Source organism: Suillus clintonianus (genome assembly GCF_016758775.1).
Source record: "Suillus clintonianus strain FC179 chromosome Unknown DEU56scaffold_7, whole genome shotgun sequence".
In the NCBI taxonomy this organism is placed as follows: domain Eukaryota; kingdom Fungi; phylum Basidiomycota; class Agaricomycetes; order Boletales; family Suillaceae; genus Suillus; species Suillus clintonianus.
The window spans coordinates 160,057-180,557 of record NW_024539231.1 but is presented as its reverse complement, the minus strand read 5'-3'; the positions used below and the strand labels follow the sequence as shown (position 1 = coordinate 180,557).

Genomic DNA, 20,501 nt, shown 5'->3' with positions numbered 1-20,501 from the left:
ACCGGAATGAAAAAAGAGCACGATCAAGATTCAACAAAAGAATGGATTGCCGGGCAATACATTACAAGAAATAATTGCGAGGTCAATAAGTGGTCTGACTTCCAATAAAAAAGTCAGTCCACGCTGAATCACGAAGTGGCTATGTCCAACTATGTAAGGGGTCCGTAGGAAAATGTACCATCACTATTTAGAAAATAGTAGTAACGAACGCAACGAGACACAAGACACAAGTGACAAGTATGCTGTATTGTATGTTTGCGCTCAAGATTGCTCCAGATGTGGTGCTGCTAGGGCTGGTCGCACTTTGTGAACCTGAAGCATTGCCACTCGACCCGCTGGTAGTCGAAGAGGATGGTGGGGCAGCCGTTGCGAGGTTGCTCACAGTGGCCCATGTTGCAGCGGCGTTCGTACTCGTGTTACCCTCAAGGTAAGGGAGGTAGGACACGGCACCATTGCTCGTGAGCTGCACAAGAGCTGTGATGCCGGCGAAGTATGTCGCTTTAGAGTCTTTGGTAGTGGGCGCTGCCAGGGCCTGAGTTGTGTTCGTCTGAAGACTCATTAGTGGTGAGAACAAGTCGTTTCAAGATGAGGGTCTGAATGAGGGACTGTACCTCAACATTAATTATGTAGGTGGCGGAGGAATCTTCAGGAATGAAGGCAAACTCTTGCTGAACCTATTAACTGCATGTGAATATACCTTAGGTAGTAAAGTACAAGACTGACTGTGTTGTCTGCCTGGAAGAATGAGGTGGTTTTCCCGTAAGTGGCAGGGAATGCGCTCCCATTCGAGAGTGGGTAGGCCTGGGATTGCGGTTGGAAGTAGGAGTCTGGTCCCACATGATCAGTATCTCTTCCCTGGGAAATAGATGGGTATGAAACACACAGTGAATGACGAAGATGTCTGCACTCCCAGCAGGGACGTTGGGGACGTCGAGGAAGTGAATATGATTTTGCGCCAGAGCCATGACTGGAACGTAGCCCGAGGGGTACGGTACTTGCTCATCGTTAATCCAGTTTAATGGGGTATTATTGGCCGCTTTTAGTAAGCCCATGTCTAGGGAAAAGAGGTTTCCACTTGACAAGGCATCTGTGGTGGCATGTCAACGAAACAAAGTACGTGGAAACGGCATCAACTTACAGAAGACGTTCGTGTCATGGTCCAGAATAGCACCGAAAGATGTGTAGTCGAAAGAACCAGCATCGACTGCCTGCATGGACCACGATTTCGCGGTCGCGTCGTAGATGTAAAGAGAAGAAGGATTCTTGGAGTCGGCGTTGATCGCATAGATCGCGTTGGCATACTATCAACGAGAAATTAGCCCGCGGTTTAAAGCTACAATTGTGCGTGCTCAGGCTTGCCTGCGAGAGGTAGCACGTAGTGTTAGCAGCATCAAATGGCCTATGGAGGACAAATGTAAGCACAATACATGGGTGAAGAAGAGTACTGACGGCCGGTTAGAGGCTGTGATGTCTGTGGCCGCAGTGCCTGTTTAACAGAATGTTAGGTGTTTAGAACTCGTAACAACAAGAAACTGACTGCTGGACCAGGTATCTTGGGTGCCCGCGTTCCAGTCTTTGCCATTGAGGCCGAAAGCAAGGAGGTTCCAGTTGGTGTCAAAAGCGACACATGGAGATGCTCGGACTGTTGCCGAAGAGAAGAAAAAAAGAGAGGCGAGGGTAGGCAGAAACATAGTTATGATGACGGAAGAAACAAGTTGAGGGGAAGATGAAATTGAACGAGACCTTCGGAATGCGCATGTACACAAGTTCATTAGGTAAGGCACAATGCTAAATTTACTAGGGCACGCACAAGTCTCAGGCCTCAGGCTTCACACACAAAAATACTGCATTGTAGAGACCGTAGACGGCGGGTACATAAGTACTAGTACTGGTAAGTTCATATATAGATGCGCCACGAAGTAACCAGACAGCGCATCTAAATCTACGGAAAAATCATCGTTCCTGATTTTTGGAATTGAGAGGGTGTAGAGTAGTGCTGCTGATTATAAGGCAAAGCGTCCCTATTCGGCACAGATTCAATGTTGTAAGTCAAATGGATATGATTGCACTTACTCGGAAGTAGCTTCCCTTTAGCTGTGTCATAGGAACAGCGATTAAAAACATGGCGATCACAAGCCTATACGAATCGTTAGGCTCTTCAAGTGTGCCGAGCAATATCACTTGCGCTGCTTCAACACCAAATACCATCAATGCTCCAGATTTTGTAGCCCACGGGACTTGGAAATATGCGACTGCGAAACCTAGGCCACATTCGCGAATAGTAAAGTGATCATACGTCGTTATGACTCACCACCTACTGATCTTGCGAAGTTTAAGAGGGCACTGACTTCGCCCTAAAAGTAGCAGCACATGTCACTGAAATGCAAATAAGTATGTATGCGTCACTCACTGCCCTGCGAGGGAAGCAGTCATTACAGTATGCGTCTAATATTATTCCTTGAGTTATCCCATGACACTCGAAGCAATAGATCCGAGACTCACACACTGCAACAGTATTGAGGGTGATTGCAACAATTGCAATGCCCCAGCCCATAATGAGAGCGGCTTCGTTGAGATTTTGTATCCCAGCACCCAGTGTCAAAAAGCCGCAGACATAAAGCGGCATGGCTAAGTAACAGGTCCTACACAAACTCTCAGTTCTATTCTCCTCTGAAAGACCGACCATCAATTGAATTTGCATACCACAAACGGCTCTCGGCCTCAAAGAAACCACCATTTTTGCGAATGTTCAGATTCATAATGAAGTCATTTGTGTGACGACCAATGAATTCGCCAAGAAAGACAGCAATCTAGAAATTCGAAGCTGAGTACAGTAGTCAGGGACACTTCATCGAGGGGAAAACTTGCAATGGGAGTCGCATACGCTCCAGCCACGGCATATTGGCTGAAGCCGAATCCGACCGGAGGAGAAGACCCCATAAAGACAACGTTTGTCGTCTATGAAAGTTGCTAAGTCTATTACTTCAGATCGAAATGGAAACGCTCACGTTCACACCGATCGAGAACCCGAAAACAAATGCCTTCCAAAAAAAAAGTCAGCGGATGTGGTACGTAAGGTCAGCAATTTAACCCATCTCACCTCAAAAAGAACAACGAAGAAGAATTGAGGACGCCAAGCAACATCCAAAGATGCCAGTAGAACCTCTGGCCATCGTGGTCTATATTTCGCCACCTTGTATCCAGTGACACCAATCAGAGTTTCAATTCGATATTGCAGTCCTGTGGAAGTTCGTGGTGGCTTCGATACAAGGCGGCGATCATACATCCTGGTCGAGGAAGATCAACGTCATTGCCACAAGAAGAAACAGGATATCAGAACGCACGTTTCTTCCATGAAAAACGCGATGAGAAATAACACTATGGCACTGTAGATAGATCCTATGGCATATGCCCACCTCCAGCTAACCAATGATAAATACATCGCCTGATCAAGACAACATCAGACATACCTTACACGCGCTACAAGGAAACCAAAAACAAAAGGTGATAGGAAAGGGGATCTATGAGATAGTGAGAAATGTCTCTCCCGCTAAAAGAACCCATCTTCTGACATAACAAAACCCGAAGTCCAGATGTTCAACTTCCGTGCTTGAAGATGGAAGGGGAAGATATCCGTCACGACATAAAGACCCTTGCAAGTTGGTGAGCGTTGGAACTATCACGAGAATCGCTACTAGTCATACCGTCACCTGGGGACACGTTCTAAAATCGTAGTCAGCTTAATGCAGGCATGAATGGCATGATGACTTGCCCAAAGAATGCAGTCAGACAACGCATCCCTTCATGAACAGTCAATATTTTCCGTTACGAACTATCGTGCAAATACCTGCAAAAGTGGCTAGATTTGGTGCCAACGTAGCGCCAACCAAGAATGCAAGCGCGAAAAGCTACGTTTAAAGATTTAAGGTTAATATTGGCCGGATGATGGGAAATACATACCTGACTCCAGAAGAGTACTGGCAGCCGACCATAGCGTCTCATGAGCATGACCCAGAAGATACCTCCCCAACCTGGACTACCAATGAGAAGAGTTTATTACCCATGTAATAGTCTGATCTTACCCAAAAGGAAGATACTCCAGCTTCAACGAGTTGTCATTATATGTGAAATACGGACGATACACTACGCACTTTGACGTCATATCGTTGATGACACCTGAGGTCGTGTCATAAGTTTGAGCGAGCCCAAATATCGACGCGATTCCTGCCAACAAAGGTATATCAGAATGACACGAATGTGGGTATTGAGCGAGGGCGAAATCCATACCGATTCCGGAGTCGAAGTCAGGTACCACTGCAGACATAGTGATGATGATCAGTTGCATAGTCTTACGAAAATCGGACCACTACGAACGTATAGTTCAGTGTTAGTGAAAGGGATAATGACGATAAATGACGAGCATTTTGTGGGTCGTTCGGATCGTCGGCGGGTTGAGGCCAGAGAACCTTCAATCCATCAGGGCTGAGCTTAAGCCTCGAGGCCATTACCTCCCCAAACTCAACCTTCGCCTTTCTAGCAAGTCATGAATGAGCAACGGTGGACTCAGAAAAGCGGCAAACAACCACGTACTCGGGGTCAACTACCAAACGGCCAATAGCCTGCTCATAATAAGCAACAAAATCCACCTCAGGCGGATTAACATCGACTTCGACCGAGTCATCTGCCTTCGTTTCTGACTGCGGCCGCTGGGGGCTAACACTCATGGTAGCAGTGAGAATTGGGAAGCGAACAGTTAGGTGTCACCATTCGGTACCCATGGCCAATTTAAAGTGGGGCACTCACAATAATAATATCTCTTTTAATCTCGGGGAGGCGCAGATTGTGAGGGATAACCAGCGATACGATAGGTCCAAAATTCGAGCGAAGCCGTTTAAACAGGTACAAGTGGGAGCAAGACAAGGATCTGGGAAATCGGAAACATAGCTACTGACTAACTCGACGACGTGGACAAGAAGGTTTCACGCGGCCTTGACGTAGCACTGACGAGGGACTGACGAAACTGTTCTGCCAACCAGTTTTACAGAACTCCGCGAAAAACTGAAAAATTTGAATGACTGCTGGTAGAACTTGGCAGAACCCAGGGCTGGCAGGGAATTAATGCATAATAATATTAAGATGCACATGTACACGTGTATACTTCAAAAATGTGAAAACACGAGCCAGGCGGGTTCTAACTTCTGACTCCGTCATTTGTCTCAGCAGAAAGAAATTGACGAGTGAGATTTGTGATTTCGCTTGTCCGCAACAGTAGCATTCACTGGCACCTGGGTTGCCCAATTAGTAAGCCTTATTATACTTGGTGATTACGTGCTTCGACAACTATTATTAGAGCCCGTTCAGCAACTGATGTTTACAAATATTTGAGAACGAAATGTACGAGCGGCATGCAAGCCGGTATGTCGGAGTTTCAATAATCTCTCCCTCTGACTATGAACATACCTTGTACCACCACCTATCGACTCACCCCCCAGCAGCGAAAGCGCATCTTCGCAACTGTAACTGTACTCCTAGTGTGCGCTCAGTTTCAACTTATCAACATGGCTCGAAAGGACGAAAACAAGCAGCCCAAAGCCCAATGGAATGAAGCTGAAGTTGACGCCCTGCTAGACTATCTTATCACCCAGAAATCCAAGATCGCTGGAACCACCTTCAAGGATGAGGTCTTCAACGAGGCTTCGAACATGATTGCAGGAATGGGGACATATGGCCCATCCAAAACCGGACCGCAATGCAAGACGAAATGGGCATCGGTATGTGTTCCCATGTCATTATCAGCAGTGACTGCTCACTAAGATCTACACCACCCACATACAGCTCAAGCAGACTCACAATGCCATCGAGCGATATCGTAACAATCGATCTGGTTGTCATTGGGACAATGTCAATGGAGCGAATATTCAGGGGGAAGCGGCGGAAGTTCAGTGGGGACAATTTCTCAGCGCCAGTGTGGCCAACAAGGTATGTGAACATGTTCAGAGATCTCCAGCTGCTGCTTACCTTTTGTTTCGAGGCAATGCGATTCTTCAAAAACACCGGGTGGAGATTTTGGCCCAAGATGTTGGAGATCCTGCCAAATGGGAGTGGCGCTGAGGGCGCTGCCGCCTATAACCCGGCTTTGTTAGCCGCACAGGAATCAGCACCTGCCGCTTCCGCCAGCGCTGAAGCCAGTGGATCAGTGCTTCCCACTCAGGCATCGGCACCCGCTGCTTCTGCCAGCGCTGAAGCCAGTGGCTCAGTGATTCCCACTACTCGTGCTGAGGCAAGTGGCGAGGCTATGGGTCTTGCCATTGGCGTGCCCGGCGCTCGCAATGCGGGTGGTGTGCCCAGTGCTCGCACAGCTGCGAGCCCCGGCTTCGAATGGGACCAAATCATGTCTGCCCTTCCATCCACTGATCCTGGAATGGTAGCTCGCGCTTCCACGAACATCCCCCCTCCCCCATCGTCAATCGCATACACTCACAGTAGCACCGGAAAACGTTCGCATTCCGACATGGTCCTTTCCTCCACTACCACCCAAACTTCGGTATCACAGGTGAATTCCCCCTCCCTCGACAAAAAGCCGAAGTTGTCGACGCGTGGTGGCAGCTCTATGTCGCGTGTGACTAGTCAACGCACAGGCACCAAGGCCACCAAGGACACCGCGAACAACGCCGCGAATACCGCTGCATTCATGAACCTTCAAGGTTCCATCAACCGCTTGACGGACAGTCTTGAGACGTCGATGACCAAGACCGATGATGGTCGGGTAGCGGATGAACGCACGCAGGCCTTAGACATGATGCAAGATGACGAGCGCATCTCGCCGTCTGACAAGGTCACCCTCATGAACGTGTTCGCGAGGAGCCCAGCGGTCTCTTCCACCTACTTGGTCAGCAGGCCAGAGAATCGTATACCTTACTTGGAATCAGTCCTCCGCCAGGCTGCCAATGGGGTGTACGGCGCGCTGTAATAATTCATACCTCACGTTCCTTCATTCTTTGCGTTCGTCGTTTTTCGTTTTTAGTCACTTCGATATGCAGCGCATCTTCGTTTGTAGCACAATGTAAACTACCATACATTGTGAAAGTTATAGAACATCTTCATTGGCATCATCCTCGCTGCCATAGTACTGATCTATGTCTTCCTCTTCCTCTGGGCCTTCATCAATTTCACGCTCAAGTAAGATCCTCTGATAGTCTTCCCACATCTCCATGGCCATGCGGTCGCGAAAATTGTTTGCATTTGTATCATCCTCAACAATCATATCATGATCAGGTTGATCATGATACACATCATTGGGTTGCCCTTGATTGGTGGGGTTGTCATTGAAGACAGCCCTCTGAGGCAGAGGCCCTTCACCTGGGTCCTGGGTACATATGTAGTTGTGTAGAGCACATAGTGCTGCAGGAATACGAGCTTGAATTCCAATCTTGTACTCAGGGGATATCAAAAGGATGCGAAAGCGCCGCTTCACAACACCAAAAATCCGTTCGATAACATTGCGAGCAGATGCATGACGAAGATTGAATAGTTCTTCCTTGTTGACAGGCCTAAAAATATTATTGGATGAGCTGGACTACAAAAGAGAACTGTAAGTCATACCTGACATTGGCACGACCCCATTCAGCCAGATGGTAACGAACACCACGGTAAGGGACCAAAAGCTGTGGGCATGAGGGGAACCCTAGGTCTGCAAGAAGATATTTTCCTAGTGGGATATCCAAGCCATTGTTACGAGCTTCGCCCCAGAGCCGTGAATCTGTTGCTGATCCCTCCCATCCCGTAAGTGCAAACATAAACTTGAGGTCGAAGTCACAAACAAAGAGACAGTTTTGAGAGACAAAACCTTTTCGGTTGTAGTAGAGGTGGCGGCTTGCTGATGGAGGGAATGCATGGATGTGGCTACCATCAATGGCTCCAATAGCATCACGAAAGTATGGCCAACGTTTTGGATTGTTGCGAATTGCACTGGAGACAGGTGCATTGACAATGGGAAGGTGAACGTGAGTGGTGTAGAAGGGGTGAGATGCAAATATATCTAGCATCTTTCTGAAATATCTAATAGGCAGAGTAAGCTGAGGTGTAAGACATACATGAAATCACATACTTTGAAATAGTAGCATTTGATCGCTGGAATCGTTCTCCAACATGTCTGACAGTTAATCCTGTTACACAGGTGTACAGAAAAATGGCCAGCTGTTCTTCGAGCGACACATAGCGTGAATCAGTGTGCCCAAGGTCGCGAAGGTCATTGATCAAGCTCGCAAAAACATGAGCATTGACACCAAGCTCACAGCGGATGCGTTCCGGGTGGCCAGTGATTAATTCAATCACCCACTCTTGCCCTGTGAGGGCTGATGTATGGTAGGGCTCGCGGTCAGATGGGGGGATCTGCTGCTGAAGAATCTGTGCTGTGGCAGCAAGTAGTATATTGAGGATAAGAGCAATGTAGCGAAGAATGCGTTGGCGAACTGCAGCTTGTGCCTGGTGAGTCTGGTCTGCAGGTTGAGCTAGATGGGTCACAAGAGGTCGAACAAACTGTGGGTGCACATGTCCTGGATCCATGGTAGCTTATAGTATAGCTACTAGACATGTATCTTATCACTATCGATCTTACCGACGATTTTGAAACTCCGCTTGAAACTCCGCATCACGTGCCACCAACAATTTCGTTTGGTTTTGCAACATTTCAGTTGCTGAACGGGCTCTTAGGCTTACTTGCGTTAAAGCTCAACACCGGCATTACAGCTGTTTGCAAAAAGGTTGACAGTGGCGACATTTTGAGAATGAACAAATAAATAAATAATAGCCACGTACATAGAGCTAAATAACATGTACATGTACTCGCAAATGCTCAATGTGTGCCATATACTCACAACAATCGACTCATATTCACGGTAACAACTCTTCGGTGCTGATACTCGTGAACATTTATTGCTGCGAATTCGATGTTGCAACTAATTTTGCAATACAATGATCAATTTGTGATGCCTGTAAGTGGCTATTATTTATTTGTTTGTTCATTCTCAAAATATTGCTACTGTCAACCTTTTTGCAAACAGCTGTAAATACTGCCCCAAATCATCTACGACCTTCAGCTATATCTACAGCGGGGGTGTCATATCCCATACATGAGGCTTCTCGTCCGGTCCGATCCACCCGATTCCTCGGGTCCGTTCTAGAATTCATTTCCCTGAGTCCCCATTTGTATAGGCTTCTTTCTGCCCCTATGTGTCCGGATCATCCTGACAGTTAATGTCCGGGTTCATTCTGATCCGTCCGTTAGTCTATTCATTTCCCTTTCATTTAACTTGTCCCCCCTGTTTCATTTAATCTCCGGCTCCATTCTCGATCGTCCGCAGCGGTTCATATCCGTTAGTACATTTTCTACATAGCCCTCTGATCCGAAGACTGCGCTTCGGCCGGAAACCCGTCGGATACACTACAGTATATAAACCCTTTGTAACCCGTAGTATTTCCTCAGTTCGAATATTAACTTAGACTCTGTTCAATCCTCGTGTCCTCTCGGCTCTTGGGATTATTACCCTAGTCCGATCCTCCGAGCCTCGGGATTATATCCCTAAAGCTAAATACCTCCGCCTCTACCTTCGGGTAGTCTGTACCTTGTTAGTTTCTACCCGGACGAAGTCTCGGGTAGTCTTCCCTCTCTCGTCCGGCCCGTCTATACCCTTTGGCCGACGATATCCAAACCCCCTGTAAATTAGGGGCACGTACTCGGGTAAAGAGCGCAGCGCACGAGCTGAAGCTAAGCCCCTCCGGTCCGACCCGTTGAACACGGTCTTAACAGTATATTCGAACTCACACTTTACCGAGTATACTTATCATCATGGCTCCCACCCAGACAACCAGAACCAACCTCGCCGCGGCCGGTTTTCTAGCCAGCTCACGTAATGCTGCATCCGACGCACAGAACTTTACCGGCTTCACTCGTCGTCGTACGAGCGTACTAAGAACCCCCACGGACAGCGTTTCGCAAATCATAAACCGCCCGCACCCAGAAACTCCTACTCGCCCGACAACCCCCGGACCATCAGACCCGGAAGGGCCTGATGATGGTGGTGATTCAGATCCGCCGGGCGATGATGGGGATGACCCATTTGGTGGGCCCCCAGAGGATGAAGACGATGGGCTAACCCCCGCTGACAGAATCTTCCTCCGCTTCTCTCAAGCCATTGAGAACCTTGCCCGCACTACGCGGAAATCCCCATCCGAAGACTCCAAAGTCAAAGTTCGGGAACCCGATACTTTTGATGGGTCCGAACCTCGCAAACTCCGCGCATTCTTCGTCCAATGCGAACTCAACTTCCAGAACAAGGTCCGCTCTTTCCGCACGGACCGGGCTAAAGTCAACTTCGCCCAGTCCTACTTGAAGGGCATGGCCCTGGAGTATTTTGAGCCCGACCTCCTGTCCGGTGCAACTAATGACCGCCCGGACTGGATGGATGACTATGCTGAGTTCATGCTAGAACTCCAGACCAACTTCGGCCCCCATGACCCGGTCGGGGATGCAGAAATGCAACTCGAACAACTCGTTATGCGCGACGGACAGCGCATTAATAAATATGTAGTAGAGTTTCAACGACTTGCTTCCCAGGTCCGAGGTTGGGGCGACGGAGCATTACGCCGTCAATTCTATAACGGACTTCCGGCCCGCATCAAGGACGAGATTTGTCGTCAGGGTAAACCCGTGACCCTCGCCGAGTTCAGATCCCTATCCCAGTCCATCGACGCCCGATACTGGGAACGCAAGGGCGAGACCTCCCGCGAGGTTAAACCGTCCACATCCGCGCCTCCAACAAAACCATACGTACCTCCTACCCGATCCTTCGCACCCGCTACTGACCGGACAACCCCTTCCGGAAGTAAACCCTCCAAGCCCTCCACCTCCTCCTCACAGCAACCGGACTTGTCCTCAAAATTAGGCAAGGACGGTAAACTGACATCCGAGGAGTGCCAGAGGCGCATGGACATGAGGCTCTGCCTTTTCTGCGGTGGACCCGGCCATACGGCCCGGGACTGCTCCAAATCGACCTCACGCGCTGCCAAAGGCCGTGCAACTACAGTGGCCCCGGATGCTATTCCCGAGGCCCCTGTTGAGGCAAAAAACTAGTCCGTGACCCTCCTGACTCCGCGCGGGACGAGGGTCGCGTTGACTCAACCCGCGCACTGGAGTTACGACTCAACGCTGTCGCACTCACGAACCCATCATCACTCCGTCCATCCGTATCCATATCCGCATATCCGAACATTGCCGCTTTTCCGGCCTTAATAGATTGCGGGTCTTCGCATTGTTTTATTGAAACCAGCTTCGTCCGTAAGCACGGACTGAGTACCTATGCCATTCCTCCACTCTCGCTTCATCTTTTTGACGGTACTTCTAATGCTACTATTACTGAAGCTATAGATCTACCAATCCGATTCACATCTGGTGTAGTTACCTCCGATACATTTTATGTAACTCCGTTGGATTCATCCTGTTTGATCGTTCTTGGATATAGCTGGCTCTCCCGACACAATCCGTTGATTGACTGGGTTAAGGGCAGCATCGAGTTCCGTACGATTCCACATGGAATGCCAACACCTCCTCCGACGTCACCATCTCCGGTTCATCCGGATATATCTCTACCAACTACCCCGGACCCATCTACTGATAAAACCGCGCCCCATATATCTCTTGTCAATGCAGTAGCCTTTTGTCGGGCCTGCAAACTAGAGGGGGCGGTCCAGTTCAGCATCTACCTCCGTCCGACCGGTGTTGATTTGCGCTCCGCATCACTCTCCTCGGATCCCCCAAACATGTCCGGGATCCCCGAGGAATATCATGAGTTCGCGGACGTTTTCGACAAAGGCAAAGCCAGCCAACTTCCTCCTCACCGGCCATACGACCTAAAGATCGATTTAGAGGACGGCTCTGCCCCACCCATCGGTACCATATATTCCCTTTCCCCGGTTGAGCTGGTAGCTCTCCGCAAGTTCCTTGATGAGAACATTGCAACCGGTCTCCTCCGCTCCTCCTCCTCCCCGCACGGAGCTCCGGTCCTTTTTGTCAAGAAGAAGGACGGATCACTTCGGCTCTGTGTGGATTTCCGAGGCCTCAACAAAATCACGAAGAAAGACCGCTACCCACTTCCCCTCATAGCCGACCTCCTAGACTCTCCGAGCCGTGCAAAGGTCTACACCAAAATCGACTTGCGCTCGGCTTATCACCTTGTCCGCATGGCGGAAGGTGATGAGTGGAAAACCGCGTTCCGGACCCGTTACGGGTCCTACGAGTGGTTGGTTATGCCCGAGGGACTCACTAATGCCCCGGCGGCTTTCCAACGTTTTGTCAACACTATCTTTGCCGACCTACTGGATGTATATGTCATCGTATATCTTGACGACATCCTTATCTATTCTCACGACCTCGCATCCCACAAACAACATGTCCTTGAAGTCCTTCGTCGGCTCCGTAAGCATCGCCTATATGCCAAAACCGGAGAAGTGCGAATTCCACTCCGACTCGGTTGAATACCTCGGCTACCTACTTTCCCCCACCGGCCTGACCATGTCATCCGAAAAGATCCAATCCATCATCGACTGGCCCGAGCCCCGGAAGGTAAAGGACATTCAGTCCTTCCTCGGGTTTGCCAATTTCTACCGACGGTTTATCTTTAATTACTCGGACATTGTTGTACCTCTCACCCGGCTGACTCGGAAAGATGCCCCATGGGATTTCTCTGATAAATGCCGGACGGCCTTCACCACCCTCAAAACCGCCTTTACGTCGGCCCCGGTGCTCACGCACTGGATGCCCGATGTCCCAATTGTTGTGGAGACAGATGCCTCGGACTATGCCATCGCTGGAATCCTTTCTATCGTTTGCCCGGACACGGAACTTCGTCCGGTTGCATTCTATTCCAGGACTTTAACGGCTCCCGAGCTCAATTACGACACCCACGACAAAGAACTCCTCGCCATCTACGAAGCATTTCGGTCCTGGAGACATTACCTTGAGGGCTCGGCCGAGCCGATAGATGTTGTCACGGACCACAAAAACCTTGAATACTTCGCTACTACTAAACTCCTTTCACGCCGGCAAGCTCGCTGGTCGGAATTCCTCCACCAATTCAACCTTGTCATTCGTTTCCGTCCCGGGAAACTGGGTGTTAAGCCGGACTCCCTCACTCGCCGTTGGGACGTCTACCCCAAAGAGGGGGATAAGGACTACGCTCAGATTAATCCACACAACTTCCGCCCTGTATTCGCTACGGAACAGATCGCTTCGTCCCTACGAGCCACCACTTTAGCCATCCCGGTACTAGGAGCGGCCGTATTAATGGACATAGATCAACTCCGAGCGGACATCCTATCAGCTCTGCCCGAAGATCCTATCGCTTCCAGCCATCTTCCTAAGCCTTCGGATCCGAGATGGACCGTAGATAATCAGGGTTTCCTCCTGTTGCGATAATCGCATATTCGTTCCCGAGTCCAATGACCTCCGTTTACGGGTCCTACGGAACACCCATGATCACCCCCTATCGGGTCACTTCGGTCAGAACCGGACCCTAGAGCTAATCCGTCGGGAGTATACTTGGCCGGGAGTACGTGCCTATGTCAAGGATTATGTTAAGTCCTGCACTACGTGTTCTCGGGCTAAAGTTCCTAGACATAAGCCCTACGGCCTACTCAAACAACTCCCCATCCCCGAGAAGCCGTGGAATTCCATATCCATGGACTTCATCGAACAACTTCCATCCTCCGCCGGATTTACCGCCATCCTAGTCGTCATAGACCGCTTATCCAAGCAGTCCATATTCATCCCGACTTACGACACCATAACCTCCCCGGACCTCGCTCAGCTATTCCTCCTCCACGTGTTTTCCAAGCACGGAGTTCCATCCCATGTCACCTCCGACCGAGGCACGGAGTTTGTCTCCCACTTCTTCCGATCCCTCGGCAAAGCACTGGACATGACCTTGCATTTCACCTCCGGTTATCACCCAGAAGGCGACGGTCAGACCGAGCGCGCCAATCAAACCCTTGAGCAATACCTCCGGATCTACTGTAATTACCAGCAAGACAACTGGTCCGAGCTCTTGCCCTTGGCAGAGTTCGCATACAACAATGCTCCTAGTGCTACCACGGGTGTTTCCCCCTTCTTCGCGAATAAGGGTTATCACCCGAACATATCCATACATCCAGAACGAGACCTCTCATCCGCCCGGGCCCGAGAATACGCCATTGACCTCGATGAGCTCCATCAATTCCTTCGGGATGAGATGTCTTATGCGCAGGATCGATATCAAGGCCCTGGCCGACGCTAGACGTAAGCCCGCACCGGACCTCCAGGTCGGACAACAAGTCTTCGTCAAAGCCAAGTACTTCCGCTCCACCCGTCCGTCGAAGAAACTATCCGAAAAGAACCTCGGACCCTTCGATATCATCGCCCGCCCGGGCACCCATTCCTTCACAATCCGCCTCCCGGACGCAATGCGATCCGTACATCCCGTCTTCCATGTTTCCCAGCTCGAACCCGCAACCCCGAACACCATCCCTAACCGAATCCAACCACCTCCCCCACCCGTCTCAGTCGACGGGGAACCGGAATACGAGATCTCTGAAATCCTTGATACCAAAATCGACCGAAGAAGACGGACGTGTCAACTACTTTACTTAGTTAGGTGGGCCGGTTATCAGGGGACGGACGAAGAAACATCGTGGATCCTCGCTACCGAACTTGGAAACGCGTCCGAACTTGTACAAGACTTTCATTCAGCATATCCGGACAAGCCGGGTCCTATTGTTGTACAGTAAAAACAAAACAAAAAGATACATTGTACATAGGGAAGAGACATCCGGATCATCCGGACCACCCTACTCCTCCATTTCACCCCCATCTCCGGATTCCTCCTCTTCACCCTCCTCAGTCCCTTCCTCAGTATCCGGCCCCTTCTCCAACTCCCTCTCCCTCTGGAAAAACATCCTCATCTCAGTCAGAAAGAGGGCCTGGAAGACCCTTTGTTGCTCCAGGAGCCGGCCGATGGCACCGGTGCTACTTTCGGCCGCTTCAACAGTCCTCTCGAGAAGACTGTTGGTCCGGGCCAACTCTGCGACCATGTCGTTGACGGCCGCCACCCAAGCCTGATCGTCGTACTCCAGGAAATCCTGCTCCTCGCCTGATAATGCTGGGTAAGGGGCCGGGGACGATCTCAACAGAGTCGTCCGAAGGAACCGGACTCCTCTGACGCCTCTTCGCCTTACCCTTAGGAGACGGAGTCCCCTGCAGTACGGGGCCGCTTCTTACCCTTGCCCTTGTCAGTATCCGTCCGGGCGGGTGGCGCCCCACCATGGCACTTCATCTTCGCAGTGCGACAGTGGTCACACGCGTTGACCGGCTTCAAAACATCAGTAAAACTCACATCCGGACGAAAGAAGTCCACTCACCCGGCCCGTGGCAGACACGCCCGAGTAAACGCAGGCCCGCTTCTTATCGGAGCAGGGCTTACAGGGTCGTCCGACGTCCTTGGGTCCGACAGAAACCTATATCCATCAGACAAAAACATCGGCCGAGAAAATTCGCTACTCACTGCAGGTCCGGACGAAGCGGACTTCTCAGCAAGCCTCTTCCGGGTCTCCTCTATATCCTTCTTCTTCTGCTCCTCCCTTAATCTCTCCTCCTCCTTCAGCCTCTCCTCCTCCTTCAGTTTCTCCTCCTCCAAACGCTTCCTCTCGGCTTCCATTTCCGCGAGTACTCTTTCTTCCTCCTGGGCCAGCTCTTGCTGCGCTGCGTTTAGCCGGGCCCGGATGGCCGCAAGCCGGGCATTGGTAGCCTGGGTAGAGTCGGATGGGGTCTGGGACATGGTAGTGGAGTTGGTGGGTGGTAAGAATCAAAGGGAATGGCGTCCCATCAAAACCCTCAACCCTTTTATCAAATTTTCAATAAAACCCGGGTCCGTTCTCGTGCTCTTATCATCGGATCGGACATCCGGCCTCGGCCTCGTGGGCTCGGCCTTAATGGGGGGATACTGTCATATTCCGTACCTGAAGCTTCTCGTCCGGTCCGGTCCGTCCGTTCTCTCGGTTCCATTCTAGAATTCATTTCCCCGTGTCCCCATTTGTATATGCTTCTTGATGCCCCTATACGCCCGGATCCTTCTGACAGTTAATATCCGGGTTCATTCTGATCCGTCCGTTAGTCTATTCATTTCCTTTCATTTAACTTGTCCCCCCTGTTTCATTTAATCTCCGGCTCCATTCTCGATCGTCCGCAGCAGTTCATATCCGTTAGTACATTTTCTACATAGCCCTCTGATCCGAAGACTGCGCTTCGGCCGGACGTCCGTCGGATACCTTATAGTATATAAACCCCTTGTAACCCGTAGTATATCCTCAGTTCGAATATCATCTTAGACTCAGTTCATTCCTCGTGTTCCCTCGGCTCTTAGGATTGTCTTCCTAGTCCGACCCTCCGAGCCTCGGGATTATATCCCTAAGGCTAAATCCCTCCGCTTCTACCTTCGGGTAGTCTGTACCTTGTTAGTTTCTACCCGGACGAAGTCTCGGGTAGTCTTCTCTCTCTCGTCCGGCCCGTCTATACCCTTCGGCCGACGATATCCAACCCCCTGTAAATTAGGGGCACGTACTCGGGTAAAGAGCGCAGCGCACGAGCTGAAGCTAAGCCCCTCCGGTCCGACCCGTTGAACACGGTCTTAACAGTCCCACAGATATGGTATATATATTAGTTGCTGCCTTCACATATACAAGGTCATCTAGTCTAGTGGTAAGTGATGCTCGAAATTGTGGGAACTGATCAGCTGCTCTCAGCTGGTGAGTGCATGGTTGAGAGTTCTAACTGAGTCAGTGGCAGAAAATAAAGTGGTGCAATTAAGTAATCATTTTACTCGATCTCCTCACAGTTTCCGATTGCCTTATTCTCCTTAAACCGCCTGAATCAACTTGCTCGTAGAGAAAGCTCTCGTTGAGTGAGTTTAGGCAACTGGGGTCCTCCAGCTTAAAGCTTGGAGGACCCGCAATCAAATTTTAATCACTAAGGAAACGAGACCAACAACTTCGTCGTACATGGGAAAGAGATCGAAACGTATATCATACACAGACACGGGAGGACCAGCGAGGAAAGGTCGAGCTTGACTTGTCAAGCTCGACAAAAGCGCTAACTAGGGAGGCCAGAGGAGGGTAAATAAATTAACGGCGCAGTGAATGCGCAAGCAGTGAGTGCTCAATGCTGGATGATGGTGAAGATCAAGGACCTGAGTCGCAGGTTTCAGCCCCTCATCAGCATTTAGGAGGCTCAGTCATGAGCATACGTCGTTCGATGACGTGGATAAGCGCAAACGTGAAACTCGGCTTGAGCCGAGCGTGATCGTTGATTCAACTTGTTTAAACAAGTTAAAACTCGATGAATCAACTTGCTCGTAGAGAAAGCTCTTGTTGAGTGAGTTTAGGCAACCGGGGTCCTCCAGCTTAAAGCTCGGAGGACCCGCAATCAAATTTTAATCACTAAGGAAACGAGACCAACAGCTTCGTCGTACATGGGAAAGAGATCGAAACGTATATCGTACACAGACACGGGAGGACCAGCGAGGAAAGGTCGAGCTTGACTTGTCAAGCTCGACAAAAGCGCTATGAGGCTATTTATTTTTTTATTTTTTTTTATAATTATATGTTTGTTTTTTGAAGGTCGTTTTGTCATTGGATGTTCTGAGTCTCGATAGGATTTTTGATGTTCGTACAGATAACAGATGAATGAAAAAAGTCTGAGCTGTTGATCTCAATGAGTTACGGAATGTGAGAGCCATGAATGAGTAAGTGAAGCAGAAATGGGTGCTTGCGAATATATTTCTGGTACTCGTCCGAAGACCAGCGACCCGCTGCCTGAATCAGCGCAGGGGCAACGCCGTTCGCGGCAAGAGCAGTAGCACCTCCAGCACGCATGGAGTGCCCAGAAATACTCGGCGGGAAGAAACGCCTTAGATAGCGCATGAACCACGCGCGTGTGGGAATTGTTCCAGCTGCAGTGAGCCAGAGTTGTGGATGGTGAGGGAACTTGTTGTCGCGAGCAGATACGTACTGATGAAAAAACTTCAAAGGGTCTACTTTGGCGTGAGGTTCGGCCAAAAGCAAGATCTCACATCCCACGCCCAACGAACTGGTTTTGTGATGTGGTAGGGTGTAGCTTGCTGAGTCGTTTGTTAATGTGAGTGAGTGCCGAAGTGGCACCTTCCGATAGGACTGGTGTTTTTTCGCGTTGGGCCAGCACAATTCGGCCAAGCGTTGCAACATTTTGAACCCTGTAATGAGTAGGGCGAGGAATAAGATGTCGTTATAGTCGACGGACGAGGCAAAGGTGTCAGCCACGAGTTTGAGATCATCGAGACTGAGTGGTAGTTTGCGCTGGACAGGTTTGGACAAGCGCCGTTTGCATCCTTTGAGCGTGCGCGTGACGAGCAAAGAAGTGCGTGCTTCTCGCACTCCAGCGAAGTGAGTTTCGAGGCGATTGACGATGCCTGACAAATAAGAATCGACCGAACGGGGTTCAATATGGTGAGAGAGCCAGACCACATAATAAGACAGAGTGTCCTCTGTTGGTTGGACTGGTAAGTTGTGGAGTCGACAGAAATTGAGATAGGAATTCAAATGTGAATCATAAGCGGACGCCGTAGTTGATTCGATAGCGTAACCAAGGGCTAATGAACGCTCGAATTGCAAGCGTTCAAGTGTCCATGCTTCCCGTACGGGTTGCCTGGACTGGGTAGCGCACGGGATCATTTTTTGATTTCCCCCAACGCATCCCGAGGGGGTTCAAAGTCGAAGATTAGAGCCGTAGGCACAAGATCTTTGACAAGCTCGTTATGAAAACGTGACAACGCATCCGCTATCACATTTTGTTGACCAGGGATGTGTTCCACGCGCAAGTCGACATGATAAGCGATCAAAATATCCATAGCCGAGCGCAGTACTGAATTGTAGGCCGGTTTTGCGCGGAGCGAGTCGAACATAGCAACAGTATTCATGTTGTCAGTGTATATGAGCAGCTGCGCTGGAGTCTCGTCCATGTTCACAACAGCGTGTATAGCGGAGCAAACGGCGAGTGCCTCAAAGAAGAAGATTGTGTCGTGATGGGTGTCTGTGGGCAAGGAACATTGACAGGCGAAATTATCGTCCGGGAACCACAGTCCCATGCCAACACTAGAAGCGTCAGTATAGGCAACAACAACCTCGTCACTCCTCGGATCAAAATCTATGCACTTGAAGAGGTGCAGTCCGTCAGATCGTTCAATATGATCTGCGAGCCAATGTAGTTCGTCGAGCAGAGCGTTGTTGACGTGGATGAGTGCGAGGGCGTTGCTCTTTCCCCTAATTTTGTCGTATAAAACCGACAAACCGGGTTTCAAGAGCGGGAAAACATTGAAACTCCATTCGCACCATCCTGCGAGTCGTTGGAATTCCCGAAGTGACCACCGATTATTCTTGCGTGCGAAACGGCGCAGTTCTGCAACCAATTCGTCCTTCTTGTGGACTGGTAAAGAAACCTGCATGGCATTAGGGTCTACGTCGAATCCGATGACAGTTAAAGGTGTGCCGAACACCTGCTTGGGGCGCTCGTGTGGTAAACAAAGTTCGTCCCATAGTAGTAGTAGCCATGTTTGTTTCGCGGGAAACGAGCAGTCGTATGGAGGATAATACAGCAGACGATTTGCGACCTCAAAGGAGAATGAGTCGTCCATGTAAGTCTTGAGTGCGTCAATGAGGGTTTGGTGTATAGCAATCCAAGCTACGAGGGACATGAATGATATCCATACTTTGGGTGAACCTCTGCCACCAAAGTTGTTATTACGATCCACGTGCCGCTGACCATGGACCGTCAGAATTTGCTTAACCTGCCATAGCGGGTGCATTGGTAAGCGTCGGAAGGCTTGCGACACGTCCGATTTGAACATCACCAGCTGGACATTAGGGTGCTGTTCACGGAAACGTAGTAGCGAGGCCCCGAGTGAATGTAGCCCATCGAGCTTTGTACCTTTGATAGCGTCCCTGTCGATCATAGAGTTTAGGGAGTACTCGCCCGCAGTATGATCTACAATCAAGCGAAGTTTGTCAGAGTTTGGCTTGGGCACTGTGTGCATTGGCACGCTGTACATTCCAGGGTAAAGTTCCGTGCCGAAACTCTCTGAAACTCGCCCCAAGCGTATCTCTTCACACAATTGATCTTCAATGAATTGTTGCTGCTCATTAGACTTGGAGCAGGTACGTGCGGAGTTGTCGTTGGTGGAAGGATATGAATCGTCTGAGGTGTCAGCCCACGGCCAGAAACCCCGACGTAACGATTCGCAGACGGATTTGACGAAAGGTTGGTTTGGGTGGTCCGAGAGTAGTTCTTCGAAACGTTCAACGTTTATAGGGGTGACGATGCGAAACAAATCTGGTCTGCGAGCTATAGTTTGTGCAGCATCACTGCAGGTAACTTCGTTCAGCGGAGG

At 50.0% G+C, this 20,501-nt stretch overlaps 3 protein-coding genes across 3 annotated transcripts; 1 reads left to right on the top strand and 2 right to left on the bottom strand.

The window, feature by feature from the left end:
* Positions 1–4: 4 nt before the first annotated feature.
* DEU56DRAFT_775752 (uncharacterized protein) lies at positions 5–1,775 on the bottom strand (the record flags this gene model as incomplete). Its single annotated transcript, XM_041351667.1, has 8 exons — positions 5–547; positions 612–674; positions 724–827; positions 884–1,087; positions 1,139–1,301; positions 1,360–1,399; positions 1,450–1,486; positions 1,538–1,775. 8 exons carry the CDS (start codon positions 1,770–1,772, stop codon positions 188–190), a joined length of 1,206 nt encoding a protein of 401 aa, XP_041213375.1. The 3' UTR covers positions 5–187.
* Positions 1,776–1,828: 53 nt separating this feature from the next.
* Positions 1,829–5,078, bottom strand: DEU56DRAFT_775739 (major facilitator superfamily domain-containing protein). Its single transcript, XM_041351666.1, has 22 exons — positions 4,591–5,078; positions 4,422–4,533; positions 4,288–4,366; positions 4,152–4,224; positions 4,083–4,102; positions 3,961–4,031; positions 3,848–3,908; positions 3,773–3,800; positions 3,705–3,723; positions 3,573–3,652; positions 3,471–3,521; positions 3,345–3,422; positions 3,101–3,287; positions 3,009–3,041; positions 2,869–2,958; positions 2,704–2,810; positions 2,503–2,642; positions 2,411–2,445; positions 2,312–2,354; positions 2,186–2,261; positions 2,074–2,137; positions 1,829–2,021 (listed from the first exon to the last, which is right to left on the bottom strand). Exons 1-22 carry the CDS (start codon positions 4,722–4,724, stop codon positions 2,004–2,006), a joined length of 1,599 nt encoding a protein of 532 aa, XP_041213374.1. The 5' UTR covers positions 4,725–5,078; the 3' UTR covers positions 1,829–2,003.
* Positions 5,079–5,588: 510 nt separating this feature from the next.
* DEU56DRAFT_957750 (uncharacterized protein) lies at positions 5,589–6,151 on the top strand (the record flags this gene model as incomplete). The annotated part of the gene is made up of 3 exons (XM_041359271.1): positions 5,589–5,777; positions 5,845–5,979; positions 6,032–6,151. Coding segments are annotated over 3 exons (444 nt in total), but the record flags the coding sequence as incomplete, so codon positions are not given.
* Between the last annotated feature and the right edge of the window lie 14,350 nt (positions 6,152–20,501).

Coding starts and splice junctions, on each gene's coding strand:
- DEU56DRAFT_775739 (XM_041351666.1), bottom strand. CDS start 4,724: ATGAGTGTTAGCCCCCAGCGGCCGCAGTCAGAAACGAAGGCAGATGAC. Junction 4,103..4,151: donor ATCAACGATATGACGTCAAA/GTGCGTAGTGTA, acceptor AACTCGTTGAAG/CTGGAGTATCTTCCTTTTGG. Junction 2,355..2,410: donor ACTGCTTCCCTCGCAGGGCA/GTGAGTGACGCA, acceptor TGCTACTTTTAG/GGCGAAGTCAGTGCCCTCTT.